This window comes from Mytilus californianus, unplaced genomic scaffold, assembly GCF_021869535.1.
Source record: "Mytilus californianus isolate M0D057914Y unplaced genomic scaffold, xbMytCali1.0.p SCAF_11, whole genome shotgun sequence".
In the NCBI taxonomy this organism is placed as follows: domain Eukaryota; kingdom Metazoa; phylum Mollusca; class Bivalvia; order Mytilida; family Mytilidae; genus Mytilus; species Mytilus californianus.
In genome coordinates this window covers 35,823,937-35,851,484 of record NW_026262593.1, presented here as the reverse complement: position 1 = coordinate 35,851,484, position 27,548 = coordinate 35,823,937, and the positions used below count along the sequence as shown (strand labels likewise).

Genomic DNA, 27,548 nt, shown 5'->3' with positions numbered 1-27,548 from the left:
CGTTTACAGATCGCCATGTTCTGCCGACAAGGACCGTAAAGCCGATGATAACACGGATTTTTAAGATAACAGTTACCATATTGAAGACGTAAGTTCTTGAAACAAATAATATTGATGTTTTAATCGTTAATTCACCGACAATATTCGTCAAATATTAACATAACTCCTTGTATTATGTGCAACCGATACCGCTTCACCTCACCGAATCCCGAACAGGTTAATGTTGACACTCGTTTCTCGATTTATTTAATTTTCCGCGTATTGATAGCAACAAACTAATCATGCCGATTTCATATTATATGCAAATTTCGTCAGATTTAACGATTACAATTTTAAGAAATGCTAATGTTTACGAGAAATTTGAAGGCTCGTTTCATTTCCGTCAATAATCTATTTTTGCTACGTGAAGGTAAATTCGATCCACGCTTGCGCGTACTATTGAAGAGGATCATTAAGGGACGTTATAATGTATACTTTCCTCTGTTAAAGCACATATTTCTTGGCCAATCAAATGCATTGAAAATAAGTCTTAATACATGAGGGTCCAGATTTGACACACTGATATTCATATTGATAATAATGACTTATTAAAGGAAATAAAGTTATTCAATAAAAGTTACTTAAAAAAATGTCAGGTTAAGAACTATGTACAAATGGTTCTTCAAATACTACCTTTTAGTGCCAGATGGGGTGACAATGGGATGGTCATTTCCGAAATTCCACTTTTTTGTAATTTTTACCAATTTCCCATTTTTGTCCTTATTCCCAGACCCCCCTTTTTTACCCCTATGTTGCACATCCCCACTTTTTTTAAAAGGTTTAAATTTTTCTCTGTTTTATTGTAGTCTCAGATCGATGCTTCAATTTGAAATCAAATTCATTGTACATTAAAGAATAAAGTTTATGTTTTTGTTCTTATTATACATGTTATATAGTTGTCACTGAGCAAAAGTTTACTTATTGGAATGAATAAAAAGATCAATAATTTGTTTAACAGAACACCTTGGCCAAAGTTTTTGACTCAGTTTTAAAACATGAAAATATAAATGAAATTTGATTTACATACATATTTTACATTTACCACTAAATAGTTCTTGCTTCTAACATTGTTTATCACTGTTTATTATCTAAAAAGTAAAGATTTTATTTTATATAAACAAAAATCCAATTAAATTACCAATTGAAAGTTTTTGTATCAATCACTGTCAATAGTTGAATTGCCAATTAGAGCAACTCAGTTTCCAATTTTAAAATATTTTCATAACTTATGTTTTGTGTCAGCAGGGATACAGTTTAAACTTCACTCGTGTTGTTCTGTCACAAGTTCCTATAAAATATAAGTTCCAATTTGAAGAATTATTCTGTAATATTATTTCCACAGGAACAGATATCATGGCATTGTTTGTAACAAAGTTTCCAGGGGAACTTCTGTTAGGCAGTGCAGATAAATGTTGACTGTTCCCTTTGCATAAAATTCTCTAATTGTAGCAAAGTCTGTGATTGGAAAATGAACTACATGTATTGATTAAGTCTTATTAAAGTTTTTCACATTTGGATCAACCTTCATATCCCATTGTTTGTGTTTTGCTTATAGGTTTGTTATTGATGTTAGTCTAATTTTTGGACCTTAGTTTCAAAAGATATATTTGATTGATGGATTTATACTGGAATAGCAGTGGCGGATCCAGAGAGTGGGTTCTTGGGGTTGGAACCCCCCCCCCCCTTTTTTTTTGGACGATCAATGCATTTGAATGGGGACATATAGTTGGAACCCCCCTTTTTAAAATGGCTGGATCAGCCCCTGAATAGTATTAAGATTAGTAAATTTGATTTGCAAGATTGATAACCCTTTTTTGGGGTAAATTGCAATTGGAAGTCTATTTTTGGTAAATTTGTCACAAAGAGATGTACAACATCTACCTATTTGAAATTCTTCATTCCTTAGTAATAAGCTTCACTTTAAAATGACAGCCTGGGGTTCAAAAGTCTGTAATATCTAGTGTGTATAATTAAAGTTTTCTTTTTGGTTTCAGTTAAAATTCTGTTTATTTCAAGTTTAAGGAAATATAAATTTAAAAGTGGTCAACCTTGTCAAAACTAAATTTAATTCAATATACAATGTACTTATGTTTATCAAGCATCAACAATTTCAGAGTAATTTAACCAGCTAAAGTTGTGAAATTGTGGACACCTTAAAGATAAAAAGCACTCAACAGTAGCCAAATGTAGATAATGTTATTTTCACATTTTGAATACATCAAGAAAAACATGTGCATACTGGAAAGTATAAAAATTATATAGAATTAAGATAAGAATAATTTTCCTTTAAAAATTAATGTGTAGTATAAAGAAAGAATTGGGAAAGGAGGTGGAGTGCATGTTATTAAAAGGGAAGCGGAAAATGACAAAGGGAGGAGGAAAATGTGCCTAGAACTCTGTCCTCTGTCCCCTAGGATATAAACTGGAAATATATTTTTTTCCCTGACAAACTTTGAGATTACCTATAGCTTAATCCACAAAACAGAAATATTATCTTGAAAAACAAAGAAATGAAGCAGTCCCAATCCTAGTAATAAAACCATCCATGTAACAGATAGTTACACAAATATTTTAACAAGGAGGATAACTCAAGCTATGTTTGCAACAAAATATGACAGTGCTTACACATTTTCTCATTCAAAAATAAAAAAATAAGATTATGGAGACTTTATATATGTCAGTGAAAAATAAGATAAGAATTCTCTATCTGTCTATATACTTTGTTTTTATTGTTATATGAGGGTTTTTGAGGTCCTAGGTGGCTGAGTGGTCTAAGTAGTCTACATTTTTAGCTCACCTGGCCCAAAGCATTTAGAGCAAATCTGACTGGGAGTAAAATTGTTATCAGGTCAAGATCTATCTGTCCTGAAATTTTCAGATAAATGGGACAACCTGTTGGGTTGGGTTGCTGCCCCTAAATTGGTAATTTTAAGGAAATTTTGCCGTTTTTATACGACCGCAAAAAAAATTTTTTGGTCGTAAATTGGTATGACATTGGTGTCGTCGTCGTCCGAAGACACATTAGTTTTCGCACTCTAACTTGAGTTTAAGTAAATGGATCTCTATGAAATTTTACCATAAGGTTCAATACCACAAAAGAAAGGTGGGGATTGATTTTGGGGGTTATGGTACCAACAGTTATGGAATTAGGGGCCAAAAAGGGGCCAAAAATATGCATTTTTGTAACTTCCAGACATAACTTGTGTGTTAGTGTATGGATCTCTCTGACATTGTACCACAAGGTTCCATATCACAAAGGGAATGCTGGGATTGACTTTGGGGGTAATTGCCTACAAATTTTAGGAATTAGGGGCCAAAAAGGGGCAAAAAACAAGCATTTTTCTAGTTTCATGACAATAACTTATGTGTAAGTGTATGGATCTTTATGAAATTGTACTACAAGGTTCCATATCACAAAGGGAAAGCTGGAATTAAGTTTGGGGGTAATTGCCTAAAACATTTAGGAATAAGGGGCCAAAAAGGGGCCAAAAATAAGCATTTTTCTAGTTTCCAGACAATAACTTGTGTTCAAGTGTATGGATCTCTCTGAAATTGTACTGCAAGGTACCATACCACAAAGGAAAGGCTGGGATTGATTTTGGGGGTAATTCCCTCAAAATTTGAGGAATAAGGGGCCATAAAGGAAAAAAAAAAAACGTATTTTTCTAGTTTCAGGACAATAACTTGTGTGTTAGTGTATGGATCTTTATGAAATTGTACTGCAAGGTTCCATATCACAAAGGGAAAGCTGGGTTTGAGTTTGGGGGTAATTGCCCTAAACGTTTAGGAATTTATGGCCAAAAAGGGGCCAAAAAACAAGCATTTTTCTAGTTTCCAGACAATAACTTGTGTTCAAGTGTATGGATCTCTCTGAAATTGTACTGCAAGGTACCATACCACAAAGGGAAGGCTGGGGTTGAGTTTGGGGGTGATTAATCACAAGGGGATTCAAAAAATTTGGGGGGGGGGGGGATTTTTTTCCATTTTAAATTGGTTATTTCTGATTTATATATAAAAGCAAATAATAATGATATGGTTTGAATAGGTAAATTAAAATTTTTTAAGTTCTTAAACCACATTCATTCTGTGTCAGAAACCTATGCTGTGTCAAATATTTAATTACAATCCAAATTCAGTGCTGTATATCAAGCTTGAATGTTGTGTCCATACTTGCCCCAACTGTTCAGGGTTTCGACCTCTGCGGTCGTATCAAGCTGCGCCCCAGCGGAGCATTTTATTGGTTATTATCTTGAATTTTATTATAGATAGAGATAAACTGTAAACAGCAATATTGTTTAGCAAAGTAAGATCTACAAATAAGTCAACTTGACCAAAATGGTCAGGTGACCCCTTAAGGAGTTATTGCCCTTTATAGTCAATTTTTAACCATTTTTTCGTAAATTTTTGTAATCTTTTACAAAAATCTTCTCCTCTGAAACTACTAAGACAAATTTAACCAAACTTGTCCACAATCATCATTAGGGTATTTAGTTTAAAAAATGTGTCTGATGACCCCGCTCGCGAACCAAGATGGCCGACATGGCTAAAAAAATAGTACATAGGGTAAAATACGGTTTTTGGCTCATATCTCTGAAACCAAAGCATTAAGAGCAAATCTGACGGGATAAAATTGTTCATTAGGTCAAGATCTATCTGCCCTGAAATTTTCAGACCAATCAGGCAACATGTTGTTGGGTTGCTGCCCCTGAATTGGTAATTTTATGAAAATTTTGCAGCTTTTGGTTATTATCTTGAATTTATTATAGATAGAGATAAACTGTAAACAGCAATAATGTACAGCAAAGTAAGATCTACAAATAAGTCTACATGACAAAAATTGTCAATTGACCCCTTTAGGAGTTATTGCCCTTTATAGTCATTTTTTATACGACCGCAAAAAAATTTTTGTGGTCGTATATTGGTATGACGTTGGCGTCATCGTCGTCTTCCGGCGTCGTCGTCGTCGTCCTGCGTCGTCGTCCGAATACACATTGGTTTTCGCACTCTAACTTTAGTTTAAGTGAATGGATCTTTTTGAAATTTTACCATAAGGTTAAATACCACAAAAGGAAGGTTGGGATTGATTTTGGGGGTTATGGTACCAACAGTTAAGGAATTAGGGGCCAAAAAGGGCCCAAAAATAAGCATTTTCTAGTTTCCAGACAATAACTTTGGAACAGTGTATGGATCTCTCTGAAATTATACTACAAGTTTCCATACCACAAAGGGATGGTTAGGATTTGCTTTGGGGGGTTATGGCTCAAACCGTTTAGGAATTAGGGGCAAAAAAGGGGGAAAACAAGGTTGTCCTGGTTAATGGACAAATACTTTAGTACAAAACATAATTTAAAGCAGTGTAAGGGAGATAAATCAAATACATCATTGAAATTATCTCCCTTACACTGCTTTTAAATTATGTATAAAGTAATGGTTAATGAACAATAAAGATAATTTAAAACAGTGTAAGGGAGGTAATCCAAATACAACGTGTTGGTTACTTCCCTTACACTGCTTTTAAATTATGTTTAAAGAAATGCATATTTATAAAGGAAGACCAGTAAAAATATCTGCAAATGTTGCATCATTTTATTTTACAAAAAAATCTATATGAAAGATTTGACACTATATTTTTAATTCTTTTATAAAATAGATTAAGTTAGCACTATGGTAAAATTAAATGGGTAATTATGGTTGCCAACTCCATTGGAAATTTGAATTGAGATTATGACCATATCTTGAGGGAAAGAATTTTTTGGGGAAAAAATGGGGGGGGATAAAAAGAAATTGTGGGGGGTCAATTTTTTCTCATTTCAGATTTCAGAAATTAAAAAGAATTATTCTTCAAATATTATTTTTTTTTCAAATTTCAAATATTGAAAAATTTCAAGAAGTAATCTTTAATTGCACAGTATGGCACATTAGATTTGTAAAATCTTTGATCACATTTATTCATTTGTTATGCCGAATCTAACAGTGTATTTAGATTTTTAATTTTGGGTCCAGTTTTCAAAATAGTGTACATTAAGGTCCAAAGGGTCCAAAATTAAACTTTGTTTGATTTTAGCAAAAATTGAATATATGAGGTTCTTTGATATGCTGAATCTAAACATGTATTTAGATTTTTGATTTTTGGCCCAGTTTTCAAGTTGGTCCAAATTGGGGTCCAAAATTAAACTTTGTTTGATTTCAACAAAAATTGAATATATGGGGTTCTTTGATATGCTGAATCTAACCATGTATTTAGATTTTTTATTCGTGGACCCCGTTATCAAATTGGTTCATATTGAGGTCAAAAGGGTCCAAAATTAAACTTTGTTTGATTTCATCTAAAATTGAATTATTGGGGCTCTTTGATATTCAAAATCTAACCGTGTATTTAGATTTTTAATTTTGGGTCCTGTTTTTTAAATTGGTCTACATTAAGGTCCAAAGGGTCCAAAATTAAAGTTAGTTTGATTTTAACAAAAATTGAATTCTTGGGGTTCTTTGATATGCTGAATCTAAACATGTGTTTAGATTTTTATACGACCGCAAAAATTGAAAATTTTTTGGTCGTATATTGGTATGACGTTGGCGTCGTCGTCGTCGTCGTCGTCGTCGTTGTCGTCGTCGTCGTCGTCGTCGTCGTCCGGCGTCGTCTGGCGTCGTCCGAAGACACATTGGTTTTCGCACTCTAACTTTAGTTTAAGTGAATGGATCTCCATGAAATTTTACCATAAGGTTCAATACCACGAAAGGAAGGTGGGGATTGATTTTGGGGGTTGTGGTACCAACAGCTAAGGAATTAGGGGCCAAAAAGGGGCCAAATATAAGCATTTTTGTAACTTCCAGACAATAACTTGTGTGTAAGTGTATGGATCTCTCTGACATTGTACCACAAGGTTCCATATCACAAAGGGAAGGCTGTAATTGATTTTGGGGGTAATTGCCTCAAAATTTTAGGAATTAGGGGCCAAAAAAGGGGCAAAAAACAAGCATTTTTCTAGTTTCATGACAATAACTTGTGTGTAAGTGTTTGGATATTTCTGAAATTGTACTACAAGGTTCCATATCACAAAGGGAAAGCTGGAATTGAGTTTGGGGGTAATTGTCCGAAACGTTTAGGAATTGGGGGCCAAAAAGGGGCCAAAAATAAGCATTTTTCTAGTTTCCAGACAATAACTTGTGTTCAAGTGTATGGATCTCTCTGAAATTGTACTGCAAGGTACCATACCACAAAGGGAAGGCTGGGATTGAGTTTGGGGGTGATGAATCATAAGGGGGTTCAAAAAATTTGGGGGGGGGATTTTTTTTTTTATTTTTTTTTCTTTTTTTCCTTTTTTTTTCCTTTTAAAATTTTCCATTTTAAGTTGGTTATTTCTGATTAATATTTAAAAGCAAATAATAATGATATGGTAGGAGATACACACCAAACAGGATGTGTAAATTATTATATAATAAGTATTGTGCAATAGCAAGAAATTTTCAATTGCACAGTATTGCACAATTGCAAGAAATCTTCAATTGCACAGTATTGCGCAATAGCAAGAAATCTTCAATTGCACAGTATTGCGCAATAGCAAGAAATATCCAATAGCACAATATTGCGCAATAGCAAGAAATTGTCAATTGTACAGTATTGCACAATAGCAAGAAATATTCAATTGCACAGTATTGTGCAAAAGAAGATACTTCGTATAAATTGCTTATTTCTTGATCAATTTCAATGGGGTTTTATTCTTGAATTCTTGGGGTTCTTTAATATGCTGAATCTAACCGTGTATTAAGGTTTTGGATTTTGGGCCCCGTTTTTAAATTGGTCCACATTGAGGTCCAAAGGGTCCAAAATTAAACTTTGTTTGATTTCATCAAAAATTGAATTATTGGGGTTCTTTGATATGCCGAATCTAACCGTGTATTTAGATTCTTAATTTTTGGTTCCGTTTTCAAATTGGTCTACATTAAGGTCAAAAGGGTCCAAAATTAAACTTAGTTTGATTTTAACAAAAATTGAATTTTTAGGGTACTTTGATATGCTGAATCTAAACATGTATTTAGATTTTTGATTATGGGCCCAGTTTTCAAGTTGGTCCAAATCGGGGTCCAAAATTAAACTTTGTTTGATTTCAACAAAAATTGAATATATGGGGTTCTTTGATATGCTGAATCTAACCATGTATTTAGATTTTTGATTTTTGGGCCCCGTTATCAACTTTGTCCACATTGAGGTCAAAAGGGTCCAAAATTAAACTTTGTTTGATTTCATCAAAAATTGAATTCTTGGGGTTCTTTGATATGCTGAATCTAACCATGTATTTAGATTTTTTATTTGTGGACCCGCTATCAAATTGGTTCATATTGAGGTCAAAAGGGTCCAAAATTAAACTTTGTTTGATTTCATCAAAAATTGAATTATTGGGGTTCTTTGATATGCCAAATCTAACCGTGTTTTTAGATTTTTAATTTTGGGTCCCGTTTTTTAAATTGGTCTACATTAAGGTCCAAAGGGTCCAAAATTAAACTTAGTTTGATTTTAATAAAAATTGAATTTTTGGGTTCTTTGATATGCTGAATCTAAACATGTGTTTAGATTTTTGATTGTGGGACCAGTTTTCAAGTTGGTCCAAGTTGGGGTCCAAAATTAAACTTTGTTTGATTTCAACAAAAATTGAATATATGGGGTTCTTTGATATGCTGAATCTAAACATGTATTTAGATTTTAGATTTTTGGCCCAGTTTTCAAGTTGGTCCAAATTGGGGTCCAAAATTAAACTTTGTTTGATTTCAACAAAAATTGAATATATGGGGTTCTTTGATATGCTGAATCTTACCATGTATTTAGATTTTTTATTTTGTGGGCCTGCTATCAAATTGGTTCATATTGAGGTCAAAAGGGTCCAAAATTAAACTTTGTTTGATTTCATCAAAAATTGAATTATTGGGGTTCTTTGATATGCCAAATCTAACCGTGTTTTTAGATTTTTAATTTTGGGTCCCGTTTTTTAAATTGGTCTACATTAAGGTCCAAAGGGTCCAAAATTAAACTTAGTTTGATTTTAACAAAAATTGAATTCTTGGGGTACTTTGATATGCTGAATCTAAACATGTGTTTAGATTTTTGATTATGGGACCAGTTTTCAAGTTTGTCCAAGTTGGGGTCCAAAATTAAACTTTGTTTGATTTCAACAAAAATTGAATATATGGGGTTCTTTGATATGCTGAATCTAACCATGTATTTTGATTTTGGACATTGGACCATAATAGGTAAATTAAAAAAATTGAAGTTCTTAGACCACATTCTTTCTGTGTCAGAAACCTATGCTGTGTCAAATATTTAATCACAATCCAAATTCAGAGCTGTATCAAGCTTGAATGTTGTGTCCATACTTGACCCAACTGTTCAGGGTTCGACCTCTGCGGTCGTATCAAGCTGCGCCCAGCGAAGCATTTTATTGATTATGGGCCCAGTTTTCAAGTTGGTCCAAGATAGGGTCCAGTATTTAAACTTTGTTTGATTTCAACAAAAATTGAATATATGGGGTTCTTTGATATGCTGAATCTAAACATGTATTTAGATTTTTGATTATGGGCCCAGTTTTCAAGTTGGTCCAAATTGGGGTCCAAAATTAAACTTTGTTTGATTTCAACAAAAATTGAATATATGAGGTTCTTTGATATGCTGAATCTAACCATGTATTTAGATTTTTTATTTGTAGGCCCCGCTATCAAATTGGTTCATATTGAGGTCAAAAGGGTCCAAAATTAAACTTTGTTTGATTTCATCAAAAATTGAATTATTGGGGTTCTTTGATATTCCAAATCTAACCGTGTATTTAGATTTTTAATTTTAAGTCCTGTTTTTTAAATTGGTCTACATTAAGGTCCAAAGGGTCCAAAATTAAACTTAGTTTGATTTTAGCAAAAATTGATTTCTTGGGGTTCTTTGATATGCTGAATCTAAACATATGTTTAGATTTTTGATTATGGGCCCAGTTTTCAAGTTTGTCCAAGTTGGGGTCCAAAATTAAACTTTGTTTGATTTTAACAAAAATTGAATATATGGGGTTCTTTGATATGCTGAATCTAACCATGTATTTTGATTTTGGACATTGGACCATAATAGGTAAATTAAAAAAATTCAAGTTCTTAGACCACATTCTTTCTGTGTCAGAAACCTATGCTGTGTCAAATATTTAATAACAATCCAAATTCAGAGCTGTATCAAGCTTGAATGTTGTGTCCATACTTGCCCCAACTGTTCAGGGTTCGACCTCTGCGGTCGTATCAAGCTGCGCCCCAGCGAAGCATTTTATTTACAATTTTCATAAATTTTGTAATTTTTGAAAATTTTTACAAAATATTTTCCACTGTAACTACTGGGCCAAGTTCATTATAGATAGAGATAATAGTAAGGAGCAAGAATGTTCAGTAAAGTAAGATCTACAAACACATCACCATCACCAAAACACAATTTTGTCATGAATCCATCTGTGTCCTTTGTTTAATATGCACATAGACCAAGATAAGCGACACAGGCTCTTTAGAGCCTCTAGTTTTTGTACCTACTGTATCACTGAGGTTGTGAGTTCAAATCCGGCACTGGCAGGTGCACTAGACTCTAATCTTAATTGACTAGGATTGTCAGTTTTCCTACTGAAGGTCAGTGGTTCTCTCCAGGCACTCTGGCTTCTTCCAACAATATAAACTGACTGCCAGGAAATAACACAATAGTGTTGAAAGTGGCATTAAAACATCAATCAATCAATCAATATATGAGGGTTTTGATTGGTTTACAGAGTATTAAATGTAGAATACTTGGCAAAGAGTGCCTACTTAATAAAGAATTGAGAAAAAAGACAAGAAAATAGAGAATAATAGGGTGCTAGAATACAAGAAAAAGAGAATAATTGGCAAAAAATATAAAAAACAGAAAAACTGCATAAAAAAATAAAGAATACGGAAATGAAGGACCCCCAATCCAGACCCTCTTATCACACTAAGTAGTAGTGATGGTATTATCAACACAGTTATTGATCCTTCTAACTGTCAGACAGTCACTTGGTTTTCAGATGATCAATTATTTTTTTTTTACATCAGATTACAACCTTGTCTGATACATGTATGCATATTCATATTTAGTGAGAAGAATTAATTTTAAACTCACTCAGTCTAATAATAATAGTCATAGTTTCTAAAAATTAGCACACTCAAGCTTTTATTGTCGTTTTATGGATTTAAAAATATTTCTATATATTTTAGTATTATTTTTTTACAACAAATTATGAAGTATTGAAATTATAAAGGTTTTCAATCTATTATACTTTACCATATAATAGGCAAAATCTAAAAAAAATAATTCAAAATTATCATTAAGGGCAATAACTCCTATAAGGAGTCATCTGATTGGTGGAAATAAGAAGAAGTACATCTGCTATGACATTCTGGTCTTTTTTGCCTTGTTGATTTTCTCTATCATGTGACTATTAAAGTTTTCAGGGTGAAAATATTCCAATCAAATTGAAACACAGTTTTGCTCACCATGGTTCTTTATATACGACCGCAAAAAATTTTGCGATCGTATATTGGTATCAAGTTGTCTGTGTCATCTGAAGACATTTGGTTTCCGGACAATAACTTTAGCATGTTTAGGTATAGAACCACTAATTCAGGCCCGGTCGGAAAGAACATACAAAAAAGTAGTACATATTTTAAACAAAATAGTTCCTACGCATAGCTGTATCTTTGTCAATAGTGGGAATATTTGGGTTGTTTTAGTATGAAATGAAAGCTTGGGGACTTGGGATCACTGTGGAACCCTTGTTGAAAGTTTAATTTGAATAATAAAGAAGTATATGAAATTTTAATAGGAGGGCTCATTTGGCCTGTTGTTCAGATCAGAAGTTCCTGTTTTTGTACTATCAAACTTCCGGGAACCAGTACGCTCTAATATGCAATTAAAGGTATGTTGATTTTTTCAGCACAAGTCAGGATAAGGTACAGTTTTGACATGAAATAACTGCCACTTTATTTGAACTTAAGACAAAGTAGCCATTAATGCTTGAAATTGCAGAATTTAACATAGAAAGCAATGGGGCTATGAATTAGTGGTTTTATACCTTTAGTAAATGTAAATAGAAATCTATGAAATTTAAACACAAGGTTTATAACCACAAAAGGAAGGTTGGGATTGATTTTTGGGGGTTATGGTCCTAACAGTTTAGGAATTAGGGGCCAAAAAGGGGCCCAAATAATGATTTTTCTAGTTTCCAGACAATAACTTGTGGAAAGGTGTATGGATCTCTCTGAAATTAGACCACAAGTTTCCATACCACAAAGGGATGGTTAGGATTGGCTTTGGGGGTTATCGCTCAAACTGTTAAGGAATAAGGGGCAAAAAAGGGAGAAAACAAGGGTTTCCTAGTTAATGGACAATTACTTAAAAGTACAATGTTATGTTTGGATTACCTCCCTTACACTGCTTTTAAATTATGTATAAAGAAACATTGTATTGTCTTGAGGTGATTAGCTGTCAATTTATTTTTAGAAGTTACTATTAAAAATGCTGATTAAGAAATATTAATTTTAGCCATGATTATGTATGTCATTTTCTATTTTAAGACTTTTATGATGTATTTAAATGGGTAATTATGGTTGCAAACTCCATTAGAAATTTGAATTGAGATTATGACCATATCTTGAGGGAAAGATTTTTTTTTTAAAAGGGGAAAGGGGGGGGGGGGGGGGTGAAAAAAATTGTAGGGGGGGGGGCAATTTTTTCTCATTTCAGATTACAGAAATTGAAAAGAAAATTTCTTCGAATATTTTTATATTTTTTTTTGGCAAAAAAAGGGGGGGGGGGGGTCAATTCACAACAGCATAGTGTATTGCACAAAAGCAAAAAATTGAATATAAATTCAAATCATATAACCAAGTCTGTCAGTCTGTCCGTCAGTCTTTCGTCAGTCCTGTTCTTGTCATCGCAACTCCTCTGAAATCACACAACAGAATTTCATGAAAAGTCGTTGATAGTTAGGACAAACTATGTAGATGTGCATAGTGACAGGAAATTATTATTCAATTTTTTTTCGAGGAGCTATATAAAAATAAGGAGATGTGAAATGATTGCCAATGAGACAACTATCCACCAATGTTTAAATAAAACTAGTAGTAGACAGCTCTCTCAAAAGCAAAAAACCCATAACTGTGGAATATAAGCGCATACACTACAACCATGGGGACACATTCTATAGCATCCACATAGCAGGAGCAACAAACCCTGCAATCAATATAAAAATAAGGAGATGCCCCTTTGAACTTAGAATTTTGGCCTAAATATACTACTGCAACAGTTTGTCATCGCAACTCCTCTGAATCCACACAACAGGATTTCATGAAACTTTGTGAATAGTTGGGACATACTACATTGTATGTAGGAGTGCATATTGCAGGAAATTATGATTTAATTTTTTTTCTACAAGCTACAATATGTATGCCCTTTGAACTTGAATCTTGGCCTTAATATACTACTGCAACAGTATGTCAACTCCTCTGATTCCACACAACAGAATTTTATGAAACTTTATAGATAATAAGGGCATAATATGTATATGTGCATATCACAATAAATTTTTATGAGTTGACTTTTATAGGAGTTATGAGTTATTTGTGAGTCTTTGAACTTAGGAATCCGTTGAGATTTTGTTTGCCCAGTGACAATGTTGGGCCTTGGAATATGTGAGCTACTCACAAAGGTTCTTTATAATTCTTAAAAATTTTTTTTAAGAAAATTAGTACTGTTGGAAAATGTATGCATTGTATTGTTTTAAAAAATCTAGAAAATTCTATATAATTTCAGTTGTTTGTCACGATAATTTTGCAAGTTTCCTCAGAAAATATTCTTGTCAATAAGGGGAAAATTGACATAATACATTCAACGTTAGATTAGTTTCAAGCACATTGAATCATATTGCTGATATTCAAAGTATTAATTTTAATTAATAAGAATGTTAAAGGGTTAATTGAATGGCAACTTTGGAAAAGTTTTCGAGTTTTTTCAAGTTTCATTTTATACTTGAAAACAATTATGGATCAATGTTAACAGCAAAAATAATCAGCAATACAAGATCCACAAAAATGCCTGTTTAAATGAGTAAATGGCGATTTTTGACTATTATCTTGAAAACTGTAATAGATTAGTAGAAATCGTAATGAGCAAAATAATCAGAAATTCGGGACATTTTTTTGTCAGTTTAAGCTTTGAAATTTTTAATATATGAACTATAACTGTTTTTCATGCAGTATAGCAATTTGTTTTGAAATTCCATCAAGATGAGTACTCTTCACAATCATTGAATGATTCATGGAGAGCTAGGAAGAATCCTTTACTTTTTAAATCTTTCATTTTGTGTTGTTTTTTCTTTTTTTTTAAAACCCCTAACATTAAATAGCTGGAGCATATAGTTTTACTCTTCTATAAAGTGGCAGGAGCAAATAGTGTTAAACTCTGCCCATCCCTTCAATCATTTCATCCTTTTGAAATCAAACAATTGTCTCTTCTTTCTCTTTCTTTTATTCTTTCTTTGTGTCTATATTCATTTGTACATTGCTATTTGGGATTAAGATTGCATTCATGCAATCAAAACCCTTACATGTATGTATCTGGCTTGAGGTATCTTCAAGGGTTTATCAATGCCACTGATAATTAAAACAACATAGTGCAATGCAGTGAACATTCTTTAGATTCTATCAAGGTAATGCATGCAATTTATTAATAATAGGTTATACTCAGATATAATATTTAAAAAATGATGTGTATCTGAATAACCATATTTGTGAAGAAAACTGTTTAATAAAAAATCACAAAAGTTGTACATGAAATTGTGAACCGGGAGATAACTCAAATTTCTAGATATATAGTCAGGGGTACTACTTGTACAAGTAATCTTTATTTACTTGCAGAAGTAAATAAAATATACTTATATAAGTTAATTATAATGTTTGAATAATCTCCCCTTAATTTTCTCAAAAATTTACTTGTATAAGTAAATTTTTTTTACACACAAAATCCCACAAAAATTCTCAAGTTTTGATATGTAAAATCATGCCTTTAACAATTTTTCTCAGGTTAGCTCATAATTTTTTATAAGAGTTCAATGTTTCATCTCATTAATTCAACAAAGAAACAGATTGCGCAAGGCCTTCAAAAATTGCTCCTTGGGGGCTTGTAAATGAGCAGTGTTCTGAAGATAACAGACAAATGAGATTTTCATTGTCCATGAAATTACACTGAAATGATTAGTAAAGACATCTGCAAAGGACAGACAATTCAAAATTCTGTTAGAGCAAAGAAGCTCTAAGAATTCAAGAAAAGAAGATAGGATGACTTTTTTACTTGTATAAGTAAAAAAATCTGAATGTCTAAAGGACATAATTAGGCCAAAAAATAATTTACCTATACAAGTAAATAAAATACACTTGTATAAGTATCCTACAAATTTACTTATATAAGTATATTAATATTTACTTATTCAAGTAAATAAAAATTACTTGTACAAGTAGTACCCCTGACTGATATATGGTTTAGCTAATTTAAAGTTCACATTGCAAAATCAAAGCAATTTTTATACAACCGCAAAAAAATTTGCGGCCGTATATTGGTATCACGTCATCGTTGTCCGAAGACATTTGGTTATGTAAATAGAAATCTATGAAATTTAAACACAAGGTTTATAACAAACCACAAAAGGAAGGTTGGGATTGATTTTGGGGGTTATAGTCCTAACAGTTTATGAATTAGGGTCCAAAAAGGGCCCAAATAATCATTTTTCTAGTTTCCAGACAATAACTTGTGGAACAGTGTATGGGTCTCTCTGAAATTGAACAACAAGTTTCCATACCACAAAGGGATGGTTAGGATTGGCTTTGGGGGTTATCGCTCAAACCGTTTAGGAATTAGGGGTAAAAAAGGGGGAAAACAAGGGTTTCCTGGTTAATGGACAATTAAAAAAAAGTACAATGTTATGTTTGGATTACCTCTCTTACACTGCTTTTAAATTATGTATAAAGAAATGTTGTATTGCCTTGAGGTGATTAGCTGTCAATTTATTTTTAGAAGTTACTATTTAGAAATGCTGATTAAGGAATATTAATTTTAGTCATGAATATGTATGTCATTTTCTATTTTAAGACTTTTATGATGTATTTAAATGGGTAATTATTATGGTTGCAAACTCCATTGGAAATTTGAATTGAGAAAATGAACATATTATCTTGAGGGAAAGAATTTTTTTTTTGGAAAAAAGGAGGGGGGGGGGGGGGGGGGGAGCAAAAAAGAAATTGTGAGGGGGGGACTATTTTTCTCATTTTAGATTTCAGAAATTAAAAAGAAAATTTCTTCAAATATTTTTTTTTTTTTGGGGGGGGGGTCAACTCGCATCAGCATAGTGTAGCACAAAAGCAAAAAATTGAATATAAATTCTCTCCAAACTTTTTTGGTAATGGCACTTAAGCCTGCATAATAAATGATCCACCATCAAAAACAGCCTGATTTTATTTAAAGTTAGATCATCATGCCCTTCTACATGTTCTATATAATCTAATTATGCCCCCGCCGTAGTGGTGGGGGCATTAAGTTTTACCCTTTTCCTTCTGTATGTACGTACGTACGTGCGTCCCAAAATTGGTTTCCGTTCTCTAACTTGAGTTTGCCTCAACCAAATGTTATGAAACTTATACACAATGCTCATTACCACAAAACATAGATCAAGTTTGAATTTTGGTGGCGTCACTTTAACCGTTCTAGAGTTATGCCCTTTATAAATGGAATAAAATGCTCCGCTGGGCGCAGCTTGATACGACCGCAAAGGTCGAACCCTGAACAGTTGGGGCAAGTATGGACACACCATTCAAGCTTGATACAGCTCTGAATTTGGATTGTGATTAAATATTTGACACAGCATAGGTTTCTGACACAGAATGAATGTGGTCTAAGAACTTAAATTTTTTTAATTTACCTATTATGGTCCGATATCCAAAATCTAAATACATGGTTGGATTCAGCATATCAAAGAATCTAAAGAATTCAATTTTTGATGAAATCAAACAAAGTTTAATTTTGGACCCTTTTGACCTCAATGTGGACCAATTTGATAACGTGGCCCAAAAATCAAAATACATGGTTAGATTCAGCATATCAAAGAACCCGGGCATATATTCAATTTTTGTTGAAATTAAACAAAGTTTAATTTTGGACCCCAACTTGGACCAACTTGAAAACTGGGCCCATAATAAAAAATCTGAACACATGTTTAGATTTGGCATATCAAAGAACCGTAAGAATTCAATTTTTGTTAAAATCAAACTAAGTTTAATTTTGGACCCTTTGGACCTTAATGTAGTCCAATTTAAAAAACGGGACCCAAAATTAAAAATCTAAATACACGGTTAGATTTGGCATATCAAAGAACCCTATATATTCAATTTTTGTTAAAATCAAACTAAGTTTAATTTTGGACCCTTTGGACCTTAATGTACACCAATTTGAAAACTGGACCCAAAATTAAAAATCTAAGTGGTCTAAGTAGTCTACATTTTTAGCTCACCTGGCCCAAAGCATTTAGAGCAAATCTGACAGGGGGTAAAATTGTTTTATCAGGTCAAGATCTATCTGCCCTGAAATTTTCAGATAAATGGGACAACCTGTTGTTGGGTTGCTGCCCCTGAATTGGTAATTTTAAGGAATTTTTGCTGTTTTTATACAACCGCAAAAATATTTTGTGGTCGTATATTGGTATGACATTGGCGTCGTCGTCGTCGTCCGAAAACACATTAGTTTTGAGCACTATAACTTTAGTTTAAGTGAATGGATCTCTATGAAATTAACCCCAAAAAATCAATCCCAACCTTCCTTTTGTGGTATTTGACCTTATGGAAAATTTCATAGAGATCCATTCACTTAAACTAAAGTTATAGTGCGAAAACCAATGTGTCTCCGGACGACGACGCCGTGTGACGACAACTACGACGACGCCAACATCATACCAATATACGATCGCAAAATTTTTTGCGGTTGTATAAAAATTGCCAAATTTGTAGTTTCTGTTCTCTAACTTATGTTTACCTCAACCAAATGTTATGAAACTTATACACAATGCTGATTACCACAAAACACAGATCATGTTTGAATTTTGGTGGCATCACTTTAACCGTTCTAGAGCTGGGCAAAGCATGGAACGGTCATCTACTTTTTAGTTTTCAAGGCTTTAAGAGACAGTCATATTAACATAATTCGCGATCTTTTTGACCCAATGTTTTGCCTTTATTTTGCACAAATAAAGAGTCTTAGGCAGATATAAGTAAGCTGATGTTGCACACTTCGAATGATGCACTGCCAATTTAACAGTTTACATCAGAACTTCGAATTTGAATCAAACAAAGTTTAATATCGTTTTTGTTTTTTAATGTCAATCATTGGGATGGCCAACTCAGCAACTGATTACCATAATTGCCTTTTGTTTATTTAGTCTTAAGGGATTAAAATCAGGATAATATATAAAATGTCCGGCTGGTTAAAAATAATTTTGGAAGCCCTGCTTTAACCATTATTGAGTTATGCCCCTTTATAAATTGAAAGATTGCAAAATTTTTAGTTTCCATTCTGTAACTTAAGTTTGCCTCAACCAAACATTATGAAACCTATACACAATATTCATTACCACAAAAGTAAGATCAAGTACAAATTTTTTGTTTCCGTTTTCTAACTTTAGTTTGCCTCAAACAAATGTTATGAAACTTATACACAATGCTTATTACTACATAATACAGATTAAGTACGAAATTTGGTGGCGACACTTTTACCATTCTTGAGTTATGTCCCTTTATAAACATAAAAATTGCTGAATTTTTTGTTTCCGTTCTCTAACTTTAGTTTGTCTCAACCAAATGTTATAAAACTTATACACAACCGTTCTAGAGTTATGTGTGTTTACAAATAGAAAAATTGCTGAATTTTTAGCTTCTGTTCTCTTCTTAAGTTAGTCTCAACCAAATGTTGTGAGACTTACACACAATGCTTATTACCACAAAACTCAGATCAAGTTCAAATTTGGGTAGCGTCACTTTTACCGTTCTTCAGTTATGTCCCTTTATAACTATATGATATGCAAGCGGAGGCATCATCTGTGTCCACATGTGGACACTATCCACATTTATTTTTATTATTTTTTGCCTTCACTGTTAATCACAAACTCAAACAGTTGTTGACACAGCTGACAATATCAATGCCGGAATTAACACATTTAAATTTCCTTTGTGAATCTTATGTTACAGGCAAGACAAAAATCATGTGTTGCTGTCTTGTATTTTAAGCCACAAGTTGTAAATTCATTGCACTTTATACAGATTTTCATTGAAAAACAACAGAGAGAAAACAAGTGGATACAAATTTTAAGATGATTTTTGAAACATTTGAAAAAAAAAATGACAAGTCTCAATTATTCGTTCTTTGCTGCTCAATAAATGGCTGTTGATTGACAAATGGATACAAATTTACATTATTTGAAGAATTATTTTTACAGCAAATCAGATTCTGTTTGTATCCTAAAAAGTGCAATTTCTTTTTTAGTTTTAAGAGAACTGCAATGCACGTTAGTTGAAACACGTCAAACTTATCAGTACTAACATTATGGATGGCATGTTGATGGAATGGGAGAAAATGTTGCCTGACCCAAATGAACTTGATGACCTTGATCAGTCTGACATCATAGACAATGATCTCTCCTTGTTTGATAGAAAAAACGAGTCACCTATTTTACTGGATAGTGCAAATCTGGAAGACTTTCAAACTACAGACAATTCCATACAAAGTCTCAAGCCAAGGGATGTAATTCTGGAAGGTAAACAGGTAGGCGAAATAACTCAGTCATCTGTTGTCCAAGATAGTGCAGAAACTCTAAAGTTGATAGATGAACTTAACTCAAGTGAGACATTTGAGGAAAGTCATCCCAATGTGTCAAAAAGTCAAATAAATGAAAAAGAAATGGTGCATGACAAGACCAAAAATATAGATCACATGACAACTGAACCAAGTCATGTGAATGGAGAGGTCAAGAATGGGGAACTCAAGGTCACTATTCACAATGAAATACAGGGAAAAACATGTAACGGAAGTGATTATGAAAAAAGTTTGACTAGCAACTTTGAAAACTGCATAGATTCTCCTCTACAAATTAGTGATGTTAGAACAGGAGATATACCGCCAGAAAAAGAATTTCAGTCTCAGGTGAAAAAAAGTACATTAGATGAAACTGATGAAAATAATTTACGAGCTGGAGAGATCAATAAAGAACACAACAATAAAGACAATAGTGGTATTGAACTTGCAATTTCAAATGTAACAGGATCAGTTACTTCATCAAATAATGAACATGATGAAATACCTGATGAATTGGATGCATCGCTCGGCGACAAAAACAATTTGAGCAAAAATAACAATGTTCTGGCAAAGAAAAAAGGTCATGAAAATAAAAAGCTAAGTTTATCAGATGTTTCTAATGAGACAGACATTAATTCTACTAACAGTAAGAAGCAAGGGGAGATAACTCCCAATGAAAGAAATGACAATCATCAGGGAAAAAAGACTGATGAATATAATGACTTTGTTATGCTTGCTATAAAGGAAGAACCTATGGATTATGATGATTATGCAAAACCTGAAGAATTTATGACCAATTTTTATAATGATATGGATGGCCCGGTCAATGAGAGTTGTGAAGGGGAGAGCAACGGGCAAGTTGATGCCTTTGGAACAAGCTGCCCTGTTAATGATTACACATTAACAGACACAGGGTTGTTTCAGTGTGTATACTGTAGCGTAAGGCTTCCATCCTTTGAAGACTTTGAAAAACATTTTAATATGAGACATAGTACAATGTACAAATGCAAATATTGTGGGGATAAATTTTACCGATCACAGGAACTGGCTATTCATTGTCGTATTTCACATTCTATAGAAAAGACCAACGAAAACATGAAATATCGTATAAAACAATCTGTATATAAAACCAATGACAAGAACAATAAACATACACCTACAGGAAATACAGTAACAAAGAGAAAAAAGGCCAAAGTTTACACAGATGAAGACGGCAACCAAATATATAAGTGTGCTTATTGCTCAAAAAAATTTAGTGTGCAGCAAGCAATGGCATCCCATGTCAGAAATGCTCATATTTATTTAACTTCACAAAACAAAGATGCCAAAAGTAAAAAGGCAAAGAACAGTCATGGAAAATCGGTGAAGCGAAAAGTTCGTCCTGAGACTGAAAATTCTAATCCAGACAAAGGGAATGAGAATGAAAAGGATGAAGAGAAAAATCAGAATGAGGCTGATAAAGAAACTACCAGAAGACAAGATGATAATAAGCCAGTTCTACCATACAGAAATATGTCCTTTGAATCAGATTCTAGTCAAATAGAAGAATCTTTAGCTAATGCTGACTGTTCTTTGAAAAGAGAATTAAAAAGTAATCAAATTTATCATTGCTCAAAATGTACTAAATGGTTTTATCGTGAGAAACAAGTGGTAAATCATGAAAAGACCTGCACTGGAATTAAACAAGAACCTGTTTTCGAGGAAATGGAACAGAAAATAAAAATAGATGTTGATAATCAAGAGAGTGAGCAGAAACATGAGAAAGGCAGATTAGTAAATCAGACTGAAATAAATGATGTCGAATTAAGAATTAGGTCTGAAATTACTAAAAAGTTACGAGAGAAAATGTTGAGGAAGAAAAGCAAGGGCGTAACAATAATCAGCAAATCAGGAAATCTTCGACATATTAGAGAGAGAGTGAAACCATGTGAAGATAACTTCCTTCCAAAGTACTTCTGTAAATATTGTCCGTCCTCATTCGAAGAAGGAAAAGTCATGAACTTGCACTTACTTAAACATTTAGGAGATGTTGTTAGGAGAGCAGACCATTATAAATGTAAAATATGTAAATGTCTAAAGAGATCTACACCTATGTTGTTACATTTACAGCAACACACTGGTTATCAAGTCAAACAACTTTATCAGTTACCAGCCATTCCAGAGTGCAGTATTTGTGGAAAGCCATATTTAAATGGTCTACGTCTCAAAAACCATATATTGAAACATGGCAACAATAACACAAATTCTTTGAATTTAGATGCTGTTATAAAAGCTGGCTTAGTCAGCAGTTCCATTGCAAATACATGTTTGAATGTTAAAAATAACGAAAACTCTTCTTTTTTAAACAGAACTGAAACAAACAGTGAACATATATACAGTGATATGGTTTCATCGAATGGAAAAAATAATGAATCCTCAGTTACCTCTCAGAGACCTGTTAGTTTAGATGACATACCTTTTCAGTGTGGAATGTGTCAGGCTCGTTTCCCAAACTCACAGTATCTTCTTCATCATATAACACTCCATATGCAAGGACCATATGTATTTAAAATAGAAGTAGACAAAAAGGATAAGAACAAGAAAGAAAAAGCTGAAAGACCAAAATTAACTAGTGGCAACATTATGGTTCAGAGGCAATCTGTTACTGTACCAAAAGCAACACACAAGATGGAAACATTAAAATCTATAGATATCTCTGGCACTACATCCATGACAACACCAATTGAAAAGCCTCTTCCTATAATAATTAACATGCCAGATGTCAAGAAATATTCAAACGATACTGCTGGTTTCCAAATGACAACTGGTACCATCTGTAACACTGTGAATTCCATTGCTCAGGATCATATGTACACCACCTCAATTTTACCACAGGCAAATGCTTCATGTTCACATCTAGTATCAACACAGACTGATAATGATCATGATTCGTCAGAAACTGAATCATGTGTTTCCTCAAGTGTTGAATCACTGCCAGACTATGATACAGACGAATGTAAGCAAATGGAAAAACAAGCAAATAAAACAAAAAAAGTGAAAACAGTAAAAAGAGCATCTTCTGTTTTTGAAGGAAAAAAGAATGTATTTATAAGTGCTAGGGTTCCAAATTTTAAGAAGTGTCTTGATATTGCTAGTGGTGAATGGTTTGAATGTCCGTATTGTTTATTTTTATGTCAGACCTCACCTGAATTGGAACTTCACATGCAAAATCACAATGAGCGTAAGGATCTGAAAAGTGAACCGTGTCCAGTGTGTGATCGAAAGTTTGTATCTAAATGGCATCTCTCTAGACATATAGCAACTCATAAACAAAATCTTTATGTGTGTGCTTTCTGTGACGAATCATTTGCAACCTCAATTCTCGTCATGGAGCATATGGCTGAAGTACATCAACAATGACCGTGATTTTACTCAAACCATAGAAATTATATACATTAGCTACCTTTAACATAGGATATATTGTAAATTCAGAAATTATTGAGATATTTTTATTAACTGTGAATAATGCGACTGGGTGAGTATCGCAATAATAAGAACTCACATTCTCATAACAATACATAGACATATATCTATGCAGATTTTTATTGAAATTGCAATCATTTAACTTAAATTTTTGTCCATTCTTCAAAAATCTCAAAAATAAATGCAAGCAATAATTTATGAATTTACAGTATACAATAGTCTATTTGCCAATTCCCACCAATAACCCAATTACCGACTGGATTCTGTTGTCATGGTTGTAACACAAGTTGTTTCCCTTTGTCAATTGTAGTCACTGGTTCTAAAATAGACAATATAGGCTGCTCTCCTTTAGCATGCTATTCTGTAAGTGACCCTGTTATTAGAGATCCATTTGTACAAGTTCTTTACCTAAAGATAGATGACATCAGTTTTCAGTTACTTAAAAGATCTAGCTGTAAATCATGTAATGTGTGTGACCTTCAAGTTTTTGGGATATTTTAATTACATTTATTCTTTTGTAAAGTTAAAAACATTTAATAATGATAGTTTCATTTATTTAATTAAAAATAGGTTGAAAGCAAAAATATATTTCAAGCTTTGCATGCTTCTGGAAAGCAGTGCATTCTGCCAAGCAGTGCATTCTGCCCATTTCAAAACTTGTCAACAATTGGCAAAGGGAAGCAACTTGTGTTAAAAAAGTCTGCTAGTTCGATTGTTTTCATAAAAAATAGTAGTTTATAAATATTAGAAACATGATTCAAAGCAAAATTATTACAAAACAACTTTTAGCTTTCCAAAAATGATTGAATGAAAATTTATAATATTCTAGTTGTTTTAACAAAAAGGAAAATGTTTTCGTGTCATATTAGATTACAAATGTATAAATGAAACAAAATCATATGTTATTCATATAAAGATGGAGGTATGAATAACCCCATTTTTTGGCCACTTAAATTTTCAAATATTGTAAAATTCTTCTAAATCCTATAAAAATTATGTAAATAAAATATATCATTAAGGATGATAATGGGCAGAAATTTTGCTGTGATGCCATGATCTTTTAAATTACCTCATTTTTATGGTTTATTGGTTGATGTTAAGTTTTTTTAATGTTGGACTTATATCTCAAAGACTATTGGCATATATCCAATCAATCAATTTAGTAGGAAAGATACATGTATTATAGTATGTGCTCTCTTAATCTATTTTCAAATCAAAAAGTACCTTAACAATTCTTGAAAGGCTAATGGCTTCTGAAACAGTAAAAGTCAAGTAAACCTGATAGAAAACTTGGATCTTTCTTTTTTTTGTACATACATACCAGACAACAAGGGCCTTTTGAAACACTAGTTAGGACTACCGGTATGCCAAGGCATTTAAATGAACAAATTCACATGTGAAAGTGTAAATTTGTTGACATTTATGGAAATTTCCATAGTTATTGAAATCAGGGTAAAAATACCATTTTTATGAGATATATAAGAATCTAAGGTCTTAGTTTTATAAGATATTGTTTTAGATATCTGTAATTATATGAATTTCATTGTAACAAGAAATGTTCTTTAGTTAAATATATTCCACATGTTCATACTGTGGATTCATTTATTTTTTGTGGATAGTAATTTGTGTGGATTGAGGATAAATTGTATTTTTGTGGTTTGCCAAAATCTGCATACAACCTATAGACATGATAGAAAATATGTAATTTTTTTATCACAAAATTTTTTTAATTTCTGGTTCACCTTTACCCACAGAATCCACGAAGTTTGGTATCCCACAAATGATAATGTAATAGTACTTGAAATATAACTGATACAACCAAACATTTAAAAAGGTCAAAGTCCATCTTGTTAAGGTTTAGTCATAGTATAATGTTCCAAATTATCATTAGTCTCATCAGCAGATCAGTCATTTTTCATAATTTTAGTTTACGCAAATTAAAATTTTTTAACATGTTTAATTTTATGTTGAGATCAAATTTTGATATATAATTTTTAGGATTAAATACATAACCTTTAGTTCTTACTTTTTTTCTGAATTAATTTTTGATCCAAATTATTGTTGAATAAACTTATGTCTTACTGCATCCTACTAAGCTTATAATGTTAGGGATCCTGTGTCCAATATTAGTGGCAAATTCAGGGGCATAGAGAGCCTAAACCCCCCTCCCCCTCCTCCTTTTGGTTGGAAAATTTATAATTTATCATAAAATTGGCCCAAATTTTTTTCACCTAGCTATGCTTGACAGTTTATATACAGTAATCTGGAATTACACCCCTCCTTTAAAAAATCCTGGATCCATCCCTGAATATCAGAAAACACAGTACTTTTGACACAATCAGAACATTTTGAAGGAAAGAGTTTTCATTACCTGATGCTTAGTTAATAAGAAAGGCTAATTAATTACCTCCTTCTAAATTTAAAAAAAATGTTTTCCGTAAATTCAAATTAAATATAATGATTATAAATCTTTAATGTACATATATATATATTTATATCAAACATTTTGTCAAAAGGTTGTTAACTTAGCATTGTTATTGTTGATTGTTGTTGTTTTTCAAACATAAAATCATAAATACACACTTATCAGAAGATGTTGTTGATATTATAAGTTACTATGGATTCATTTATTTTTGTGGGTACCAATATTGTGTATTTGGGAAAACTTGCATTTTCGTGGGTATTTGATTTCATGGTTTTTCCGAAGTCTGCATACGTTGAAGCCTATAGAAAATTTGTGATTTGTTGAAATTTCATATTAGTGGTTCACCTATACCCACGAAATCCACAAAAATAGGTATCCCACGAAAAATAATGAATCCACAGTTTGTAGAATCAATTAAATTATGCTCCATTGTTACATTCATTTTTCAGTTTGTTGTGTTAGGGGGAAAATGTTTACGTCTTGAAATTCATTTAAATCATCATACAGGAAACTGTCCTGAACGAACTTGGTGTAGATTCTTAAGGACCTGGTGTCTATTAAATGTAATGGCAGATAACAAAATTTACAAAAATGTGGGTTATGTTCTTCACTGTTTATTTAGAACTTCCACACATGCATCAGGCCAAATTAAAAAAAAGGGAGATTACTCTAATTTTTCAATAACTTTTGAAAAAAACTTCCTGTGACTGATGTTAATATCATCTTCTTTTTCGGATTTAATTTAATATCTGGTTTTGGTGAGCAATTTCTTTCATCGTGGAGTTTAAAATTTGTCAGGATTCATCACACAGACCTGAATGACTATTCATTTATTAACATGTGACTATACTGAATAATTTTTTTTGGGGATACGTTTACACTAGACTTTAAAGACATAATGATTTTAGACATGTTGATTTTAAAAATTAACCAGATCTCTTTTGTTTTAAAGTTTATTTTGACCTTATAGTAGACATGAGTGAAATTTTGAAAAAATATGGAATATTACCTTGTTAGCAGATAAATCAGCAACTCTTGTGACACATGGTAGAATAGATAGTTATGTGATTTTTTACAAAATTTTGTTCTTTTTGGTGATTATTACAAAATTGTGTTTTTAGTAGATGAATTTACATTGTATGTTATAGACATATCATAATACTGTGGATTCATTATTTTTCGTTGGATACCAATTTTCGTGGAATTCGTGGGTACATGGAAACCACGAATTTAAATGTTCAACGAATTGCAAATTTGCTGTATGATTAAATGGAGAATTTTGGAAAACCACGAAATCAAATATCCACTAAAATGCAAGTTTTCCTCAATCCACGAAAATTGGTACCCTCGAAAATAAATGAATCCACAGTATTTAAAAATGAGTTACTTGTATGAGGAAAACAGGGTTTGATTTCAATATGATTTTGAATTATATGGCACTATAAAACAGTATAAATATAAATGAGAAGCTGAGCACTTTTTATACTTGATTTATTGACAAAAAGAATTATAAGTAATAGAGAGTACTAAGGGTAGAAGAAGCATTCATATTTGCATTGTAGATTTATACCAAGTAAAATTGCATTTCTAAAATTCACTTCATAAGTGATTTTTTCAGAGATTTAAAAAATATTTTGGAGCAACAGTTCTAACAACATTATCATAATTATTGAGAATTTTAAGTGGCCGCTAATAAAATATTTTGTTTTTCTT

General features: G+C 32.4%; 1 protein-coding gene across 1 annotated transcript; it reads left to right on the top strand.

Annotated features, from left to right (window-relative positions):
* LOC127719974 (zinc finger protein Xfin-like) lies at window positions 1–27,548 on the top strand. Its single transcript, XM_052226352.1, has 2 exons — window positions 1–88; window positions 19,640–27,548. The coding sequence occupies exon 2, from the start codon at window positions 19,700–19,702 to the stop codon at window positions 23,345–23,347; it is 3,648 nt and encodes a 1,215-aa protein (XP_052082312.1). The 5' UTR covers window positions 1–88; window positions 19,640–19,699; the 3' UTR covers window positions 23,348–27,548.

What these genes read in the sequence shown, in the direction of transcription:
- LOC127719974 (XM_052226352.1), top strand. Translation starts at nt 19,700, where the DNA reads ATGGATGGCATGTTGATGGAATGGGAGAAAATGTTGCCTGACCCAAAT.